The sequence below is a fragment of the Prorops nasuta genome, unplaced genomic scaffold (assembly GCF_024137725.1).
Source record: "Prorops nasuta isolate Cenicafe-Biocafe unplaced genomic scaffold, Cenicafe_Pnas_1.2 PNAS00021, whole genome shotgun sequence".
NCBI classification, from domain to species: domain Eukaryota; kingdom Metazoa; phylum Arthropoda; class Insecta; order Hymenoptera; family Bethylidae; genus Prorops; species Prorops nasuta.
Window position 1 is genome coordinate 458,801 of NW_027116818.1, and position 18,504 is coordinate 477,304.

The following is an 18,504-nucleotide window of genomic DNA, read 5'->3' on the forward strand; positions in this document are numbered from 1 at the left end:
AATGCTTCAAGCCAGTTTCTTTTGATCATTAATCTGTAGAAATATTTTGATAGAAATTACTAGCGTTAATTTTGTGCAAACTCTTAATTATCTTAGCAAATAAACAAGATTCAATATATTATTATTTTATGGTGTCTACATTTGCCATGATTTTTCACACTTCTTCGATTGATATTCACAATAATATCAGCCTTGAAAATATCAAGTTGCTACAATTTTTGGCACAATTTGCAGGACGTATCTAAAATTAAATGATGAAAATTCCTTAATCCTTTCAGTCACAGTGGAGACGCAGACGCTTAGCAATAAATTTATCTCTTTGTATCTGCAATTTCATATCGTGATTATTGTTACCAGTTTTCGTTCTTAGTTTTTGATTATAGAAAAATTCATAGTGATTAAGTGTCGTCGTTGCAGATTTCATTTATTTTTAATTGATCTATGAAGAATGCAGCTCTAAATACTTTTAAATACCCATTAGAAAAGATGATACATTCGCCATAATTTTGTACACCAAATGACTTTTTATTTTTTGTAATTGCTTCCACTTAATTGCATGACTGAAAGGTTTAAAAAATAATCTTTCATATTTTAATGACTGTTTAAAATTGAGATTTGTATAATATAATGTTATATCAGTGATGGTGGAGATTTTACTTACCGACGTCACCGTTGAGTTGTGAATTACTTTCGTCACTGTCCGCCTTTTCGCATGAAGTCGCAAGTGTCGTTTGATTATCACCTGAAAATCAATCAAATACAAATATGAAAATTACTGTCTTACTTTTTTTTTTTCATAATTTACTTAACATCAAACTGCACCTTTTCATCTCTCACATTCTAATAATTTCATATTGGCTTTCATTGTTAAAGAAAAAAACTGTTTCTTGTACAAAAAGTATTTTATATGGAAAACAATATTACAATTATAAAAACTATACACTAAACTGTTTACAAAGCTGTGAAAATTCCAACGAGCACTGAGCAATGCTTTTTAAACTATCCTGTTTAGCTAAGATAAGTAAAATTAATAGTTTCAGTTCTACCGGAAGAGCCTCTAAACATGGTCCTGGCAAACCAGCATCGATTAAAATATCACTACGTACAGGTGAAGCTAGAGTATCTTTAAATCTAAGGAAACAATTTTTATTAACATTGTAAAGTATGAAGAAAACTGTGGTACGTTATAAACTGGCATACCTATGTGACAACTCCTTCAAGTTTCCATAAAATTTGCCACTGAGATCTTGTGAAAATATATTTACATATCTAACAGTTTGAACAGTCATACCATAAACTCTTTTATTTTGAAATAGTTGAAAGAAGTTCAAAATTATTAAATCTCCTGAAGGTATAGCTATGAGCTTGCATTTTATTTTGGGTAGAACAGAGTAGCGGAACATAATTTCGTATACTCCTGTATCATTTGTTTTCCAATTATCTGGTATATATGCTAGTTCGGTCGTGCCACTAAATAATGTTTGAAAAAAAGGATATGCCATTAAAAATTAGCTGAAATTATTCTAATCAAATATATGAGCACAATACTTAAAATATATTATATATTCTTACCTGTTAGAGTCATTATTCTCTATTACATAAAAACCAGTTTCTTTTAACAAAAGTATCAAAAAAGCAACCAGATAATCATGATGAATTGCACTGTGATCCAGTTTTTGTAAAATTTTTTCCAACGCTGGTGCTATTTTTACAGAAGTACTTTCCTCTGCTAAAAACGGATGATCCATTCTGATCACTTTGTCAAAGAACTTTAATACTTACTTTATTTTTGTATCAAATTAATAATTAAACATTTAAGGAATGCATCATTGATATTTGTTTGATGTACGGTAGCTCTGTTTTCTATTTGCATTCTGTGTATAGCAGTTTTGAGGTTATCAGCGACATCTCGCAAAACTATAAAGATATATATGAGTTACCAACGAACGGAACGGTAAAGTCGATACATTACCAGCAACAAATCGTGCCGACATTTTATGTGCTGATTCGAAAAATGATGATTACCATGCACCAATACTTTATTTAAATGCAGGTACTTGTAAAAAGAAGGAAATTTTCCTTGAAACGAAACGTGTATTCTTTCAAGAACACTTATCGTAGATAAGCTATCATCGCATAAAACATTTATCTCGTTACGCGGAATTTTATATAGCTTTATGAAAGTGCACTATAAAAGGTATTAGATTGAATAAATAAAATAATCTTTGAAAAACCTGTCAACTAATATCATACCTCTCAGGAAAAATCTGCGAGTTATAATGCCGTTACCTACACACTTCGTTAATGTTATATTAACTCAAGCACATGCAACAAAAAAAATACTGTACTACATTAGTCGACATTTTTCAATTCACATACCTGATGATTTCTCCTTTTCGGACCATTTTCAATTATCAGACCCATACATAATATAAAAAATAAACGAAGAGCGATAAAAAGGTTTTTCATATATACTATGTACTACCCATATAGTAAAAGATCGAACGGTCGGACAAAAACTTTTTTCAATATTCAGTCATCTCAGACCGGAAAAAATATTGAAACATAAGGAGGTTATTTTTTATGGTACTATTTCTTAACGGCTTCCAAGGGAGGGTTGAGCTTTTCGACTTGTCGAAAGGTTTAACCCTTTTTGTCAGAAAGAAAATATAAAAGCACCGAATATGCTAGGGTCTGGACCATCCAGGAGACGTCCCTGTGCATCTCGCAGGAGCGGGTCGATGCAACTTGTTGCATTACTGGGGCACTGTATACTTGTTCCTATGGACTTCTTACGAAGTATACAAACAGTACAAACATTTTCCTTATGAACTTACGTACCGAGGGAGCTCGACGCTTCCGTATCCTGTTCCTCTTGCAATCGAGTCACCTTTGTCTCTCCCTGAGCCAACTCGTTTTTCACCGAACTCGACACAATAGAATCTCCCGATTCGGCCATTTTCAGGTTAACTCGCGTTAATCCGTGATGCGGTTAGTTACCTCGCTACATTCGAATCCGAACCGAAACCTTTTTCGAAACTTCCACGCACACTTGCCATCCCGCTTTCGCGACTCTCACGCCAGGTGGCGACTGTCGACACACACGATGCTGACATCTAACGCCGGACTAGGACATCTTTAGTCACTTTGAAAACCTTTCGCCCGATCATCGCGTGTTACAAAACAAATATAATCAAATTTGTCATCTAAGGAGGAGATTCTAGGCGACAGTTCTTTTATTATCAAAACAAGACAATTTTTATTACTGGTTCGTTTATCAAGAAATCCTCAGGAGATTGGCAGATGGCAAAGATACACTGCAACTGTTAGCGATTGCTCGAGGTAATGGCGATACTCCTTTAACCCATTTCTCTTCTTCGGAAGAATAACATTCTACACTTTCCAACGTGTTTGTGATTTCGGACGCTGTTATTCCACCAATTATTAAAATCTTGTCCCCTACAATTCATATTGCTTCTGTTGTGTTTCATCCTCGAGAAACTATAAGAAAATACCGTACCGATGGATCCAACGCAGTGACCATGCCTAGGAACGAACATATTCGACTTGGTGGCCCATCTACGAGATTTCCAATCCCAAACGTCGAGACAATCGAGGCTCTGGGTAGTGTTGTTAGTTTTTTCAACGCCTCCTATTATGTACAGACGATCGTACAGCACGTACATGGATGCAAAACATCTCGGAGAGATCAAACTTTCCACTCTGAACCATCTGGAAATTGGTAGGTTATTTTCTCTTACTCATCGGCAAAAAATAGATATTATCATTAAATCGAAGCGTTATTCACTAGGTAGAATGGATTGACAAGAAAAGAATACAGTGATGGATTAGGACATTAAGAAAATAGAAAATGATACTAAGAGGAGTAATGACGAAAGTGGTAGAAAGCAGAAGGGGCGAATGAAGTGGGGCTCACAAATTTTTTATCGGGTCGTAGCATTCGACGTCCTTTGAGAATTCGAGCTCCTTCTTCGATTTTGTCATCCCGCCAGCGACCCAGATAAGATCCCGGTATTTCACACTGGCAGGTCCCACCCTTGCGGTGTACATTGGCTGCATCTCCTTCCATTCGAGCCTCGTAGGATCGAAAGCCTCTACCGTACTCAAAGCACTGGGAGATACAACATATGTGTGTGTGTGTGTGTGCCCCCTCAATTCTTTTTATCAGCTTAAAACACAATCTTATCTACTATATTTTCGATAGAAAATATGTTAATAAAAGAAACAAAAGAAAATCGCTCGTCTCTTTCACCTACATCCCATGTTTATCTCGACCACCAACAACAAACATTTTCCCATGACTGACAATCAGGCCAAAGTCCTTCCTGGGCGTTATCAGGGTTGGCTCGTTGTACCAAGCTCTTGTTGTTGGATCGAAACTCCAAACTGTACCAACTGCAGAACTAGCTTTATTACGGTTATTCCGACTGGGACTGACTCCTCCTGGGGAAACCACGAAACTGAGTGCGCGTTCAACGTTCGGGCTTCCAAGTTTTTTCTCCAAGCCTCTGCTCACCCACTATATAGATCCGACCTTTCAGATAAGCTGCGGCGTGGCGATGACGCGGTTCTGGTATCTCGCCAACGAATTGCCACGTATTCTCGCTTGGTACAAATCTGTAAATATCTTTTCCATTATTGCCCGAACAATCGTGCCCGTCGTAAGGATCCACTCCGCCAAAAAGGAGGATAGCTTCGCGGTCGTTGAAGTACAAAGAATTTTCAAGAAGATGACCTTCCTCGTAATCAGCTAACATGCTGCTACTGATTCTCAGAGGCCTAAAACATATTTATCATTGATCAACGGAATAATATTTTCGAAAATTTGTCAATACTCACAATTTTCCTCCGTTATCCCACACTTGTACTTGTACCGATCTTGAGCATTTGTCACACTCCTCGCCTCGCTTTTCAGTGTCCTTCCTCGACCGGCGGCCACGCGTCTTTGCAAACTCTTCGTTAACTTTGCTTAAATGCCTCTCGAAGAACGTCTGGTTTTCTTCAACGTTTTCGTTCGCATCGTTTAGAGAGTTGCTCTTTTCTTCGCCGTTACTGGAAAATGCTGGGGATTTGATGACTCGGATAGCTTTATTTACGTCGTTGCTCCTTAAGTCGATCGGACTTGAATTTATTTGTTGTTTCTTCGAATTTCCAAGTGAATCAGGCTCAGACTGTGGAACAAGAGGGATTTCACGGTTGTTTGTTATAACGATTTTTGAATAGAACATAGTAAAAGTGTTACCAACGTATTTGGCTGGAAGGTCGGTAGAATTTTCTTCGGAAGAAATGGTCAGTGAAGTTTTTCGCTTATCGCGTAAATTAGAGGCATTCCCTTCTGCAAAGTTTGCAGTTAAAATGGCTGAACTGCCTGCTTGATTTAACGACCTATGAAGACTTCTTTCTCCCGGTAGAGCAAGAAGTTCGGCAACTTTTCGTACGCTCTGCTTTTCTTTCGATGAAGTTTCCTTTATCTAAGAAATGTTTTGAAAATAAAACATCCTGCAATTACATTCGTTATCCTGCGAGAGCGGATTTGGCTAATCCAGCAGCGAAAAAAGCTCCTCGTGTTTTTGGAAGCGACTTAATCATTTCCAACGTGAAAGTTAGGAGATAATAATTGAGACAGGATAATTTAACTAACGTCGCTTATTCTTTTTCCTGTTTTGCAGCTTCTGCGAGTAGCTTCAACAGTCGCCGTGTCAGCTTCTTCTTCAGACTTTACTGAGCCAGCCTCTGCTGCAGCCGGATGTCTCAATCCCTGATGCATCTTTATCTCCTGCAAATCCGGTGAAAATATCAAGTTAGTTCCCCCGTGAACATCAACTGTAATCAGAGCTATTCTCTCTCGAGAATTCTCTACGTCCAATTTATTTACACTGTTCTCATTCGCGCGACCTTAACTCGAAAATATACTCTACCAAACTCTTATATAAATATATATATATATATGTGTGTGTGTGTACTTTTAAATTCAATTTTTTCAGCTGTAATTCTATTACCAAGCTGATCTCTTTGTCAGAATTCTCAAAATTGTTCAAATTTGATACTCGTGTTTCTGAATGGTTCCCCCCTCCTACTAGTCTGGTCTCTCCGATTGAATCATCTGCCATTATTTTTCCAGTACTTTTTTCGTTCTGCAAATAATAGGAAAGAGCAGAATAAAATTATTACTCGAATCTAGGCAAAATTTCATTGGTAACGTATCAATAAAGCTAATGACTAAACGTTGTTCTATTTTAAGTAATTTATTACGGAAGTCTAGCGTTTTCAATAGCGTCCGGCGAGAATTTGCTGTGTAATTTCAAGGTAAGAGCTTATATGCTGTAAGTGCAAATTCGGAAAAGTCATAAATCATCATGACATTATTTATTGAGTACTTGACATAGATTGAGTGCAGATTTTAGCAACATAAACTCTGACCTTTGCGTAACATCACCTTACGAAAGCAGCTAACCATAATATCACTTACAAGCTTGCAGCTTACCTTGAAATTTCATTACGTGTAGCCCAACAGCATTAATCTCCTGAAAAAGAAATGTTATCTGAAATTTAGCGTACCTAATCGAGAGATTGGCCATCTTGCCCTACTTACCCTTTGAGCAATGCACTACTTTCCCCGCCACGTCAGCTGTTCCACAGATTTTGTTAAGAAAGAAAAGAAAAAGAAAGAACCACATCGAGATTCAAAATCTAATTTCTATTGGCTCTTTTAAAATTTTACACTGAAGCAAGATTCATCGTATATTCACATTTTACTACACACTTTGTAAACTTATACAAACTTTTTTTCGCATATGTACAAATTATTTATTTTCGATAAAAACTACTCTTAGGAGGATAGATAATTAATCGTCTCTCTCTTGCAGATGGTAAAAAAGTCGAATCTTCGCGCAGACGTTCTTTCAAGTTTTTAATCTTTCTGCAAAATTGTCGTCGATGACCTACTCACCCCTTTAAAATCGCTTCTGCTGACGTTAGTGAAATAAGTTTTTAACATTTCTGAAGGAAATGGCATATTGCAGGGAAACTGCGGATTTCTCGTTTCAGTATTTGAAGCCCCTTGATTAAGAATAATTGCATTTGGTTATTGAAATTTGTGTCAACAAGTTAGGTATAGTTTCTTTTTCTTTTTTTAGTTTTTTTAATAAGCGAAGGATCTACACCTGGACCAGACGTGTCACCACAGCAATGATTTGGACTAGGATCTGCTTGGTTTCGTCTTTGCTGGCCCGATGCACGTTGAGACGGAGGAGAGTTGGGTGGACTAGGCTTCGATCGTTGCTTGCGAGACTTGAGCTCGGGAATTAAATTTCGTTGGCACTCTTCGAGGTACAAAAGGAACTCTTGATAGGTCACATAGTTCTAATAACAAAGAAAATAAATAAAATACCAGATCGTTGGTATTTTATAATTAGAATAATTTAAAACTGATGAATCGATAGATTTTTATACCTTGTCCTTTCCAGCCCAATTGCGATTGGTCGGCTCCGTCAAGCCAAGCAATTCGATCCAACGATAATAATCCTCGGTTTGGCTGCTGTACCAATATTTAATGATAACAAATCTACAAAGGAGTAACAATAACGTTAGAAAATTCGAAACATCGGTAAAATTCTGATCGATATGGATCGCGTGATAAAACTCACGCCAATCCATCATCCACCATTTTCTGCACTTCCGGATACGACATTAATTCCATAAATTCTGGATTTTCCGGATTCCTTTTAACGTCAACGAGCTGCCAAGGAGCGATCAGACCAAATCTCACACATCTCAGGACGTTCAACATAAATTTTTGTCTGTTTTTCCAATCGTGCATCAGCCACCTCACTGCGGACATTAAAACTTCCATCTCGCTGAAAGGCAGGAAGAGTGTGTGTGTGTGTGTGTGTGTGCACGATTGACAATCTTTTATCCATCGAAATCCTCATTAGGCATTGCAATATTACCTGTTTACGCATATATAGTTTGATCTCAGCAACGAACAGAGCTCGTCCACCGTAAGCTCCAAGAAGTCCTTCGTGCTAACCAACAAGAGGAAGAACTTCATGATACGTGGTATCATCAGTTCCATAACCGCTGTGTTGCCTACTTTCTTCGCGTCCAGGTACAATAAAAATGCAGTGTCCTCGGAAAATAATTCGTCGTTGTCTATGAAAGCCCAGCATTGTTCTTCCAACTCTGCGGAACAATAGTTGCCAAGTGAATGAATCTGTAACGAGCTGGGAAATTTTCCACGATGCTGATGTAGGTATATACAGCCTGGTAAAAAAAAAAAAAAAGCTTTCTTTCTCCACTTGGACCGTTATATCTAAACTGGACAAAATTTATAGCAGTGGGATACTTTGGAAATTCAAGCAAGAAATCTCGTTATCGATTTTATGTATATATATGTATATACATTTGTCTTTTCAACACTGCCAAGGAATCTTAGATTATGAAAGTTCCAAGTTGGACGTATTCAAGAAAAGTTGAGAGTGGCAAGACCGGAAGTTGGACGGAAGCTTATCATCGTTTCCGGTGCGATCCCCTATTTTCTTCGATTCCTATAGTGTACATACGTGGCTACTTGCAACTTTTTAAACGTATCACGAAGAGAATTTCACGTCTTGTAACTCGACTATTGTGATTTCTTTCGATAGCCAGAGGAAAGCTCTAGCTTCTCCAAAGAACTGGCAGACATTTTTCAAAGCTATATGGAACTCGAACGATATTCCAAAGATTATCATCAAAGTTCCATCGTTTCGCAAGGGACTGATTCTATGAATATATAACAAAAGAGCAAAACGGTACGAACCTTTTATGCCCAAGTACTGCGCCGCTGTGAAGATTTCCAGAATATTATCTCTGCGTAGCAGATGGCAGCTTTCGCTTATCAGACTGATCATCCAATCATAGACGATGGAAAATGCCTTTGACGTCACGCTACTCTGTAACTCGTTACAATTTTTTTTTATGAATTTCTTGTGACTCTGTGCAAGAGTAATCTGACGTTAATCCCGAAATGATGAGCGAGCGATATATATATATATAATAATAATAATGCCGAAAGAATCAGTTGGATCAGTTATAATCGCCGTTGCGTGAGCATATTGGGAATATTAGTCTGTTGTCTGTACTCGAAGTGAATAAAAAAATGTTGTTACAAATGGCTGTAGGAGAATGGGGCGTTGCTGAAGAGTGGTCGTCGCCGCCATTCAGCACCGCCGAGCAAAAAGAGAGTCGAATGTAGGCTTTCGGGGGGAGCGAAATGAGTCCAAGGTCGCTTGGCTGGAAGCCCGGATGATCTTGAGAGGAGGCGAGAAGGGGGATGCAAGGGTAGGAAAAGCACGATGCTGACACCAGAGATTGGGGTTGCTTCCCTTCGATCCAGTCTTTTCATCGCTCTGCGAGTCCCGACAGAATGGACATATTGAATTTCAACGTTTCCCTCGCCACTCCAAAACTGCAATCCTTCACTCTCCATCACCCGCAACTTTCTACGCGCACACACACATACATGTGATACACCAGGTCCACACGCTTTTCCACCCCTTTGGGTAATTTGAACTCCAACCAACCAATGACTATCGCGCACTTCCATACTCGAAACGTGCATCTGTCGTTTCTGAAACGTCCAGCAGAGATGCTCTTTCCTACCTACTATTACTGTACTCGCAAAATCCTTCGCGACAGGAATCTTCACGTTTCTCCACTTGGCTTTCATTATAAGTTTTCCTTCCTAACGAAATCCCTCTCCTCTTTTTTCCTCGTTGTATACCGACCTTTGAAAATTCTACCAAGACTGCAGCAAACTTTTCTATAAGAACCTCGGTGATATTTCTCTTGAAATTAGCCGGAGAAGGCGAATTAATAAGGAATTTACTCTTTTAATTCGACTGCCTCGTGAAATTTGAGTAAAGAAACGATCATTTAAGACTTTTTGCTTCCCTTCGTTTAATTCGATATCGACTTTGTTGAGGATTCCCGATTGAGTATACAAAAGATCGAGCCCCACGAACAAAGATTTTTCATCATTTTATTCGCCATTTATCGGACCTTCTCTTTCATCCCTATAAGCTTGCAACACATTTTTAGTTTAATATGCGTGTATATCGTATGGGAAAGCATTTTTTTTTTATTGGATCTAGTCTCAATAGGACTGTGTCCTTTCTTCCCGTAGCAACGCGACGATAAATCGCAGAGATCTCGTTGATCAAGTGAAAAAAGAGCAAGTTGGCATCGGAGGCTCCAGCTTTTGTTAGAAAAGAGCACTGAATCATTTTCTTACTCCAGAATATATACACGCAAAGTCTCCTATTACAACGTTGGAGTAATGCTGAAGAGAGTCTTATTGGTTCCTATATCGGAACACGTGCGATGGGACACGAGAGAATTATTGGATAAAAATGGAATTTTCTGCTTATCGATGTGGACGACGAAATGGATCTTACCCCAGTTAAGTCGATCTCCTTGCAGTTGTGTTGATCGAAGAAAGTGCTGTAGCTTTGGAGAACCAAAAGATGGCAGTAGAACTCGTCGTCACCGATGCGTACGATACAGTCTGCGTTTCTGAGAAATCGATAAGGGGGTTTCTGGATACGTTTAATCACAGCAATTGGATCTCTGGATTGACAAAGAGGCTTACTTGTAATTAACAATACGCCTGGCTAGCTCTTGATAAAGATCAGTCTTCTCGGGCAGAATTATAGTGTCCCAGTCAATGGGCTGATCATCCGTAAAGCCCAGACTTTGGTTCCAGAAAAGCAATAAAATTCAGAAAAGCCAGAAAGATCTGGACTATGGCGTATATGGTCAAGACATAGAAATAGACTCACGATGATAGAGGTACTTCATTTATCGAACTGGTTCTGTGACACGTCGTCGCCTGCGAAGCTTCCTCCATTTCGATCCTCTGACCTTTTGGTTTATAGGGCTGGGTCCTAGGTCTGCAACGTACCTCGGTGTCTGGTAATTTCTTTTGTATCTGAAAGATTCAGTACACACGATGCATACAGACACAAAGCTAAGAAGAATATACAACATCGTGTAGAGTTGAAACGAAGCGAGGTAAAAATTAAGAAAATGATTTTGAAACTCTGAATCTTTATGCATAAATTTAAAATTGTTTAACAAACTACTTGTGCTAAAATTTGCTTAAATCACTTATGCCATTTGTCAAATTGGTAGAGTTTATTAAAAATATATTGGATGTACTATGCTTTTTAAAATGTTCTACTTTGCATAAAAATTCCCAGTCTGGTAATTAGAATCGTCATTAACGATTCTCTTGAGAGGACCTGTAGTTGATGTATCGTCGATGCGGTGACACCAGGTGGTAAGTCTGCAATTTCAGGTCTACAGGTAAGTTCAGAATTTTTGGGACTGGTTTCGGAGGATTGTTTATTTAACTCCACATTGATTTTCGTTGCCTGGGGATCTGCAACCAGCACACTAAGCTTCTCACATTCGTATACAACCTATAGGAACACGTACCTTCCATTTAATTTCTGCTCCAATTGAAATCTAAACTATAAAGGAAATACCGGCTTTTCTGCTTTACCTGATTCGGTATTATCTTCAAGTTACCGCTGGGAGTAGCTTGGAATGGGAAGGTTCTCTTCGTCTCTTCGGTTTCCTTAATCGACGCACGCCCGTCCTCGTCCGTTTCTCCGGTGTAGGTTTGAGCCTGCTGCATCAGGAGGCCCAGATTCGGGGAAAAAGCAGGCTGCTTCTGCTCCGGTGCCTCTTCTTCCTTCACCGTGCTGCAATAGTTTCAAGCTTTTACAGGCTGATTAACGCGTAAGCAATTAGATAGAGCTCTCTCATTGGTGAACCGTCTCTTCATCGAGCCTCTATATACATATATAAGATCCATGGCCCTAATCCCGCTTGTAATTAAAATCCTACGTTTCGCGTTAATCGGATTAAATTTCAGAGTCATGATTCCATTAAGGGGGTGGAATCTTTCGCTGTGTGTGTGTACACAAACACACACATATATATATATTTACATATTGGCCAGGGGGATTTTACTTGGAATAATGAGCCATCAGTTTGGAAAGGAGGATGTTACGCTGGCATGGCTCTTCCGGAGAATCCTTCGGGGTGTCCTTGAACGTTTCGGACAAGGCAGCTTTGTAGCAACGTGTCTTTCGCTGAACATTCGAATATTCGTTCCCCTTTGGAAAGCTTTTGTCTCGCAGGCGGAAAGCGTCCTTTGAGGGAGCCGACCTGTCCCAGCTTCCTTTAGTCTTATTTTTAGGACCCTCTGCCTTGCAGTTTTCCACGGGGGGCGAGACTCGTACCACGCGACTCTCGTGATAAATATTCACGTTTACTGGCTCGTATCTTCTGCTTGCACGACGATATCTGCGAATCGTAGTCTTCCTTCGATGAATCGGAAAAATCGGACAGAGTTCTTCCGGACTCTCGGCTGCTTTCTTTCTGCAAGCAAAGCGAAAGAAATAAAGTACAACCTTGCCATTTTCCTCTTTCTTCTCCACACGAGTATACCAATTCCCTGGCTAAACCTTTCAACCCCATTTTTCCTCCGACTCTTCTTCCTTCTATTCAATTTAAGTCTTCTTCTTTCTAACACGTATATATATATATATATATATTATATTACATTGTTACACTATACACCATTGTTTACAATAAATCGTGTTACCAGAATACACACGTCTACATATATAGTAGTCTGATAACGAACCCTGTGGAAGATAATAGCTGTTTCACCAATCACTAATCGATTAACCGTAAATAATGAAATTGATTTTCGGAAATAATGAATTTGTTGCTATTGTTCCGTGTAATTATTTAGTAAATACGAGGTGTGTTGGGAATGGAGAATTTATTGGAAGGGGAAATGGGAGCTTCTAAATTAAACTCGAGAGTACCTGGGAGATAGCTGAGGCTCGACGATCGCTCGATGCACGATCCGAGTTTGCGAAATCGTTTGATCCGACTTGGATGACCGTAGGAATTGCTTGGAGGATGTGGAGGGTAAAGTAGGCGACTTCCCGTGATACAATATGACCACGCTGCTCTTGCTGTTATCCGCCCGGGGCTCCACTAATGAGACTGATCGATCTTCTTCCGGATTTACTAAACATGCTCAAACATATCAGCCATGTATACTATATACATATATATCACTATAATGTAGGAAGGTGTAAGTGTACTTTATCGTCTTTAAGAAAAATTACTATCTACTATGTATGTGTGTGTTGAAGAATATGTCAATTTATTTATGAGGGAAGCCTGGGTAGAAGCCAGTAGGAAAAGTAAGCTACACGATTATTATCACTCTTTCTGAATAATTAAACGGTCGAGTAGCTTTTTAATAATTATGAGCTGTGTAACTTACGTTTTTTACTGCCACGACGGATGGCCCTAACGATCTTTGGAGTGCCCTTCGCCGTCCTACCGTTAAACGAAGGTATTAGGTGACGTTAAGAAAGTCTCTGTACTTTTGAGACATTTCTAATCGCATCTGACTCGTTAACTTCTTGGATAATTACCAAAGTTTCAAGCTGGATTTGCCTCCGGGCTCTCCCGCTCCACTCGAGCACTTCTCCTCGACAAAAGCTACCTGCTGATGGAAAGAATATGCTAAGGTTAATTTGCTAATTCGTTCTAATCATCTTATCATATTTTTTCATTAATGGATCTCTCAGTCATTTATATTGAAAAATATTTAGTTTATCTTTCATGAGAGAAATTTTACTTTGTAAAACTTGTTTAATTTCTTATTAATTAATATTTTCTAGTTACCTCCGTTGTCTCTGCACAATCGTGGACTGATAGACATTGAAGACTGGAGGACTTTCTTGCTATAATAATTAACTTTCGGTTATTTTTTAGAATAAGAATTTAAAAGACAAAAACTTGACTGAAATTTCCTAGATTTTACTTGGCCCAATATTATTTCCAATAACTTTGAAGCAAGAGCGGTAAAATTCAATTAGCTTTCTCCAGCACTTACATCACTTACGTAATTTGTATTTGTTGAGTTTCTGATTGGCCGACTGGCAATAGCAGCAGTACAAATTTCTTGCTTGATACTGCGTGTAATTTAGTGTTTTTTCTACGGGGGTAGATTTTGGTCGTATCGCACGATTAACCCTCGTCAAAATAGTTACCCTGAGCGAAAATAAAATTTGTGTGGGTGTGTGCGTGTCTGATCACTTATATACCTATATATACTTGATACTAAAATAATAGTAAATATGAACATTTAAGAAAAGTCTAAAAAATGGTTACCCTGGATTTTGCTGACCGTGTTCGGAAGAGGAGGATGAATAATCTTCGCAGGATGTAGGTGTGTCTAAATCCCTCTGTAATATGTAACATATGGCGAACGATAAAAAGGAAAAGTGAACCGCGCGACGATAAAAGAAATTGATTCTTTAACCGACACGTCGATTATTCCACTTGTCCAATACCGAATTGTAATAACACGATGTTAATAAGATAAAAAGGTCATAGTTGAAAAAATAAACCTCTTCAAGAGTTTCATAAATGGAAATTGAATTTTAATATTGGAGAGAGAGAGAGAGAGAGAGAGTGTGTGTGAGAGAGGAGGGTGCATAGAATTATATTGGGTGCTTGGTAATATTGTAGGTTAATACCACATCTTTGGCTCATCCTGAATATCGTAATAATGATTCAGGGAAATAAAGTGTGGACGGATAAAGGGGTTGTTTAAAAATGTACGAAGAGGGTTGCTTTGTTATCTGGGGTTTCAGGAGAATAGAGTATTAGGGAGCAAAGGGTTGAATTTTTACATCTCCTTATACGAGGGGTTACTTACGTCATAACGCGTTAAGCCTCTTCGCATGATACGTGTCACATCCGTTTATGGTAGAATGAGCCACGCAGTCGGCATAATCGCGTAGCGACGTTCTCGTAGTGGAATCGCGGGAGGAAAAAAGACGCTAAAAAATATAAATTGCAGTATAAACGGATGGCGTGACATTTAAAAGGACTGGGACATTTGTAGAAAATTGTGTGATTCGAGCGTGTCCGGAAGGGCCATAGAAACCAAACAGCGTGAAATCAGACAGACGAGCGTTTTTAGAAAGACACCAACGGCACCCTTCACGTTTATTCCGTCGTTTCTCCCACGTCCGCGCCCTCGCCACTCTTTTACCTTAAGCTTTTAATTACCAACTTCGTTAAGAATACCACAGCTTTAATTGGAATCGAATTGGAAACGACTGCTCAGAATTCACCTTCGACCAATCCTCCATCGACCGCGTTATTCCTTTTTTCGCCCCTATAATTCCATAATTATAACGGGGCTCATCTCTTCTATACCATTCCTGCTTCCTTTCAATGATCATTTAGTTTAGTGATCCACCAGTAGCCTCTCCCAACATAATCCTATAAACTATACATAGAATGTAAAATCTATATATATCTCCAATTTTATTAACAACCTCAGTCTCGCTCTCTAAAAATTAGACTTTTGTTTCAGAAACACATGATATGTATATACTACAATAGTATGGTAACAGCTGCTGGATAGTACACGTTTTACCGAATCCCTGGTATCGAAACTCGATATACAATGCTGCTATGAATGAACGATGAAATTCTAAGTAGACAGTGTTATGCCTGGAAGCTTTATATCAATCTTGATGGAAAAATTAATTTAATTATAACAAATAACTGTGATTCTCAGATTCCTACAATGTTGAAATAGAATTTCGATTTAAGGGATTCTTTTCACGTATGCTATCACGATACGAGTGGTTTCTAGAAGAGTATCGTCAAAAGTGATTAAACGTTTGGAGGAAACGATAAAAAAATGAGAAAAAGATAGGAATGGTGAATGTGGCAGCTTGGAAACATGCAAATGTTGGATGGTGCGTGTGTGTTTAAGAGGATATCTGGGCATGTAACCAGGTAGCGAGTTGGTGAGGAGGGTGGGGGGGGGGGGGTATGTTGGTATTTTGGCTGGTTGAAACGAGGAAGCTAAAAGGGGGAAGGGGGTGGGAGTAGAGAGAGAGAGAGAGAGAGGGTGGCGCTGCCTGGCGGGCTGCATCGATCGCTTCGGCGTCCTGGTGACCTCGACCCAATGCCACCCTCTTCTGCTCTTGAGCACAAAACTCCCACCATCCTCCCTCCCCCCTCGCCATTCCCGCACCCCAGCACCCTTACCTCGTACCATTCCTGGCCCCTCCCAATCCAGCCGAAGCTACCGGGTCAGTTAGCAAAAGCCCCCGTCAAAACACACGGAGACAACCTTATATACAAAGATCGAGATTTTCAAAAAGTGAAAAAGTATTGTCGAAAAGGGATCGCGCGACGAGGTCATTGAGAAAAGACGAAGAAGAATAGAGCCTCGCGATACGAGGAACACAGCTGCACGCGAATCGGTAATTGCGCCAAACCAAAGCACCGAATGATAGCCTTAATGAATGGGGCTACAGCGTCGTTTGCTCCAGCTGCTTAACCAACTTTGAAAATTTCATCAGACCGTATTATTAATGAAGTAAAATTAAGAGCGGCCAGATTTCAACGTGCTTCGTTATAATTAAGCCGAGAGGAATGTTTCATGCCTCGTGTAATTATCAGCTTTTTCACGATGGCCTCTTATTTATCGAGGAATTATTTTAGAAATAACGACAAGTATTATAAAACACGTTCGAGCCAGCCCCATAGTCGTTTTCAGTGGGACAAATCAATGCGAAGAAATTACATTGACAAATGGAGTAAAATTAAGAGAGGTCAGATTTCAACGTGCTTCGCTACACAAAGGAAACAATTATTTAATTCAGATAAATCTCACTTTGAATATTCACAAATAAATATTTTACTTAATTTTAACGCATATTATTTGAATTGAATTAAATTGACTTCAATTTAAATTAAATTTCACTTAATTCAAATAATATTTGTTAAAATGAAGTAAAATATTTATTCGTCAATATTCAAAGCAAAATTGATCTCAATCAAATAATTGTTTTTCTTCGCTGGGTATAATTAAGCCGAGAGAAATGTTTTATGCCTCGTGTAATTATCAGCTTTGCCACGATGCACTCTTACTTATCCAGGAATTATTTGAGGAATAACGGCAAGTAGATAAAGAAGATTTGAGTGAGCCGTAATAATTTTCAGTGCAACCAATCAATGGCTAGGAAATGTCAATGGGAAAGCTGTAAAGCTACTTTGTCACAGTTGTTTGAGCGTAATTCGGTCCAAGTATGAAGTTGTTGGCTGTATAAAGACTCGAATGCATCGGTTATGCAGTTTCGCTTTGCGTTCCGAGACGAGCCGAACGAATTCCATTAGGTGGCGGAATGGCAGAGGAATAGCCGGGAGATGCGAAATGCGAGTGTTGCGGCCCCTGCGATATTGCTACATGCTTTACGGCTGACAATATTAAGTCTCGTAAGGGCGTACGGATGCTCTTACAAGACAAGTGCAACGGTGCAATAAAACCCCCTGGAATGGACGACAATGCAGCCGCCGAGCTTGTTTCGCTTGTCATCCACCAGCTTCACTTGTTTTGCCCCTTCCATCTTCCCTGCTAAACACACAAACACGAGTCTCCCATAAATAAGCTGCTTAGCATCGCCCCATTTAAATCTATATTAATTTTGTTAACTCCGATATTCTATATTCATATACATATACATACAGTATGCTGTACTTGTGACAATTGGAGACAAATATGTGCTAAAGTCAACTTATATACACTATATACAGATGCATACATTTTCGCACTAAAAACGTGAATCGAAATTCCAATGATGACATTTTGCTAATGATTGGTCTTTCATTAATCAACATTGTTTGCTATCAGTGATACCGACAGTAATGCATTTTCCTGAAATGGAAAAACGAAAGATATGGTATTATGATTGTAATCGATTTCATTAATCCGATAAATTTCGTGCCAGTCGGTACGCGCTCCATCCACAAAACGCCTGCTTCAATAATAATATTTCTGTATCGTACGAACCAAATAACGTTGATATATTTTAAACCCCAAATTTATCAGTTTTTTTAACATATCGATTTTTCTATACTCACAAGAAGAGTTTATTGTTTCGCAGTCTTGCTCAATGGACTTTATTTGTTTTTTTTTTTTTTAGTAGAATTCGAGGTCCCTCGCGTCGGTGTAATAAAGCGACGAAAAGTTGATGAATTAATAATGACTGTTACCGAGCAGTAATAGTTGACGTGAATATGAGCGCTGACCAATCCACTTGTCAATAATAATATTGCGTAACGGTAATAATGGTAGTTATGAATAATGGAGTGCTGCAATTTAGCGTTCGTAGCAATAATCCAGGAAACAATACATAAGATAATTGCATTAACGAATAATCGTGAAGAAGGTATAGCATAGCAAATCCGAATAAAAATACTTTTTCGTAAAATTGCATTGGAAATATTAACACACGATTGCAGCACGATTTTACCCGCACGTATGACGCAATAGGTTCGTTAAATAATCGCCTCTAATCCAATGAATGGTTAAACGTA

General features: G+C 38.8%; 3 protein-coding genes across 4 annotated transcripts in view; all 3 read right to left on the minus strand.

Annotated features, from left to right (window-relative positions):
• The window catches only part of LOC136781145 (phosphatase and actin regulator 1), a 155,896-nt gene extending 152,916 nt beyond the window's left edge, over positions 1-2,980 (minus strand). The window contains exons 1-2 of the mRNA XM_066739899.1: positions 2,842-2,980; positions 662-742 (exon numbers count right to left, since the gene is read on the minus strand). Coding sequence (XP_066595996.1) covers positions 662-742; positions 2,842-2,959 — 199 coding nt within the window. The 5' untranslated portion in view covers positions 2,960-2,980. The remainder of the gene's footprint in view (positions 1-661; positions 743-2,841) is intronic.
• LOC136781146 (F-box only protein 7-like) lies at positions 892-2,694 on the minus strand. 2 transcript variants are annotated; one of them, XM_066739905.1, is made up of 4 exons: positions 2,380-2,694; positions 1,573-1,917; positions 1,201-1,470; positions 892-1,131 (listed from the first exon to the last, which is right to left on the minus strand). In XM_066739905.1, the coding sequence occupies exons 2-4, from the start codon at positions 1,746-1,748 to the stop codon at positions 936-938; spliced, it is 642 nt and encodes a 213-aa protein (XP_066596002.1). In that variant the 5' UTR covers positions 1,749-1,917; positions 2,380-2,694; the 3' UTR covers positions 892-935. The 2 variants fall into 2 exon arrangements, with proteins under 2 accessions (XP_066596002.1, XP_066596001.1); XM_066739904.1 differs by lacking the exon at positions 2,380-2,694 and having other exon boundaries at positions 1,573-2,160.
• Positions 2,981-3,169: 189 nt separating the features above from the next.
• On the minus strand, positions 3,170-14,652 carry LOC136781120 (uncharacterized). The gene is made up of 32 exons (XM_066739854.1): positions 14,637-14,652; positions 14,451-14,509; positions 14,269-14,342; positions 14,212-14,217; positions 13,991-14,069; positions 13,919-13,942; positions 13,780-13,838; positions 13,527-13,631; positions 13,373-13,428; positions 12,903-13,110; positions 12,037-12,447; positions 11,564-11,765; positions 11,301-11,480; positions 10,839-10,987; positions 10,649-10,750; positions 10,455-10,572; positions 8,819-8,951; positions 7,971-8,202; positions 7,668-7,877; positions 7,474-7,585; positions 7,185-7,383; positions 6,971-7,080; positions 6,491-6,545; positions 6,242-6,312; positions 6,021-6,155; positions 5,663-5,902; positions 4,861-5,492; positions 4,538-4,800; positions 4,278-4,464; positions 3,938-4,132; positions 3,521-3,732; positions 3,170-3,459 (listed from the first exon to the last, which is right to left on the minus strand). The coding sequence occupies exons 1-32, from the start codon at positions 14,650-14,652 to the stop codon at positions 3,278-3,280; spliced, it is 5,016 nt and encodes a 1,671-aa protein (XP_066595951.1). The 3' UTR covers positions 3,170-3,277.
• Between the last annotated feature and the right edge of the window lie 3,852 nt (positions 14,653-18,504).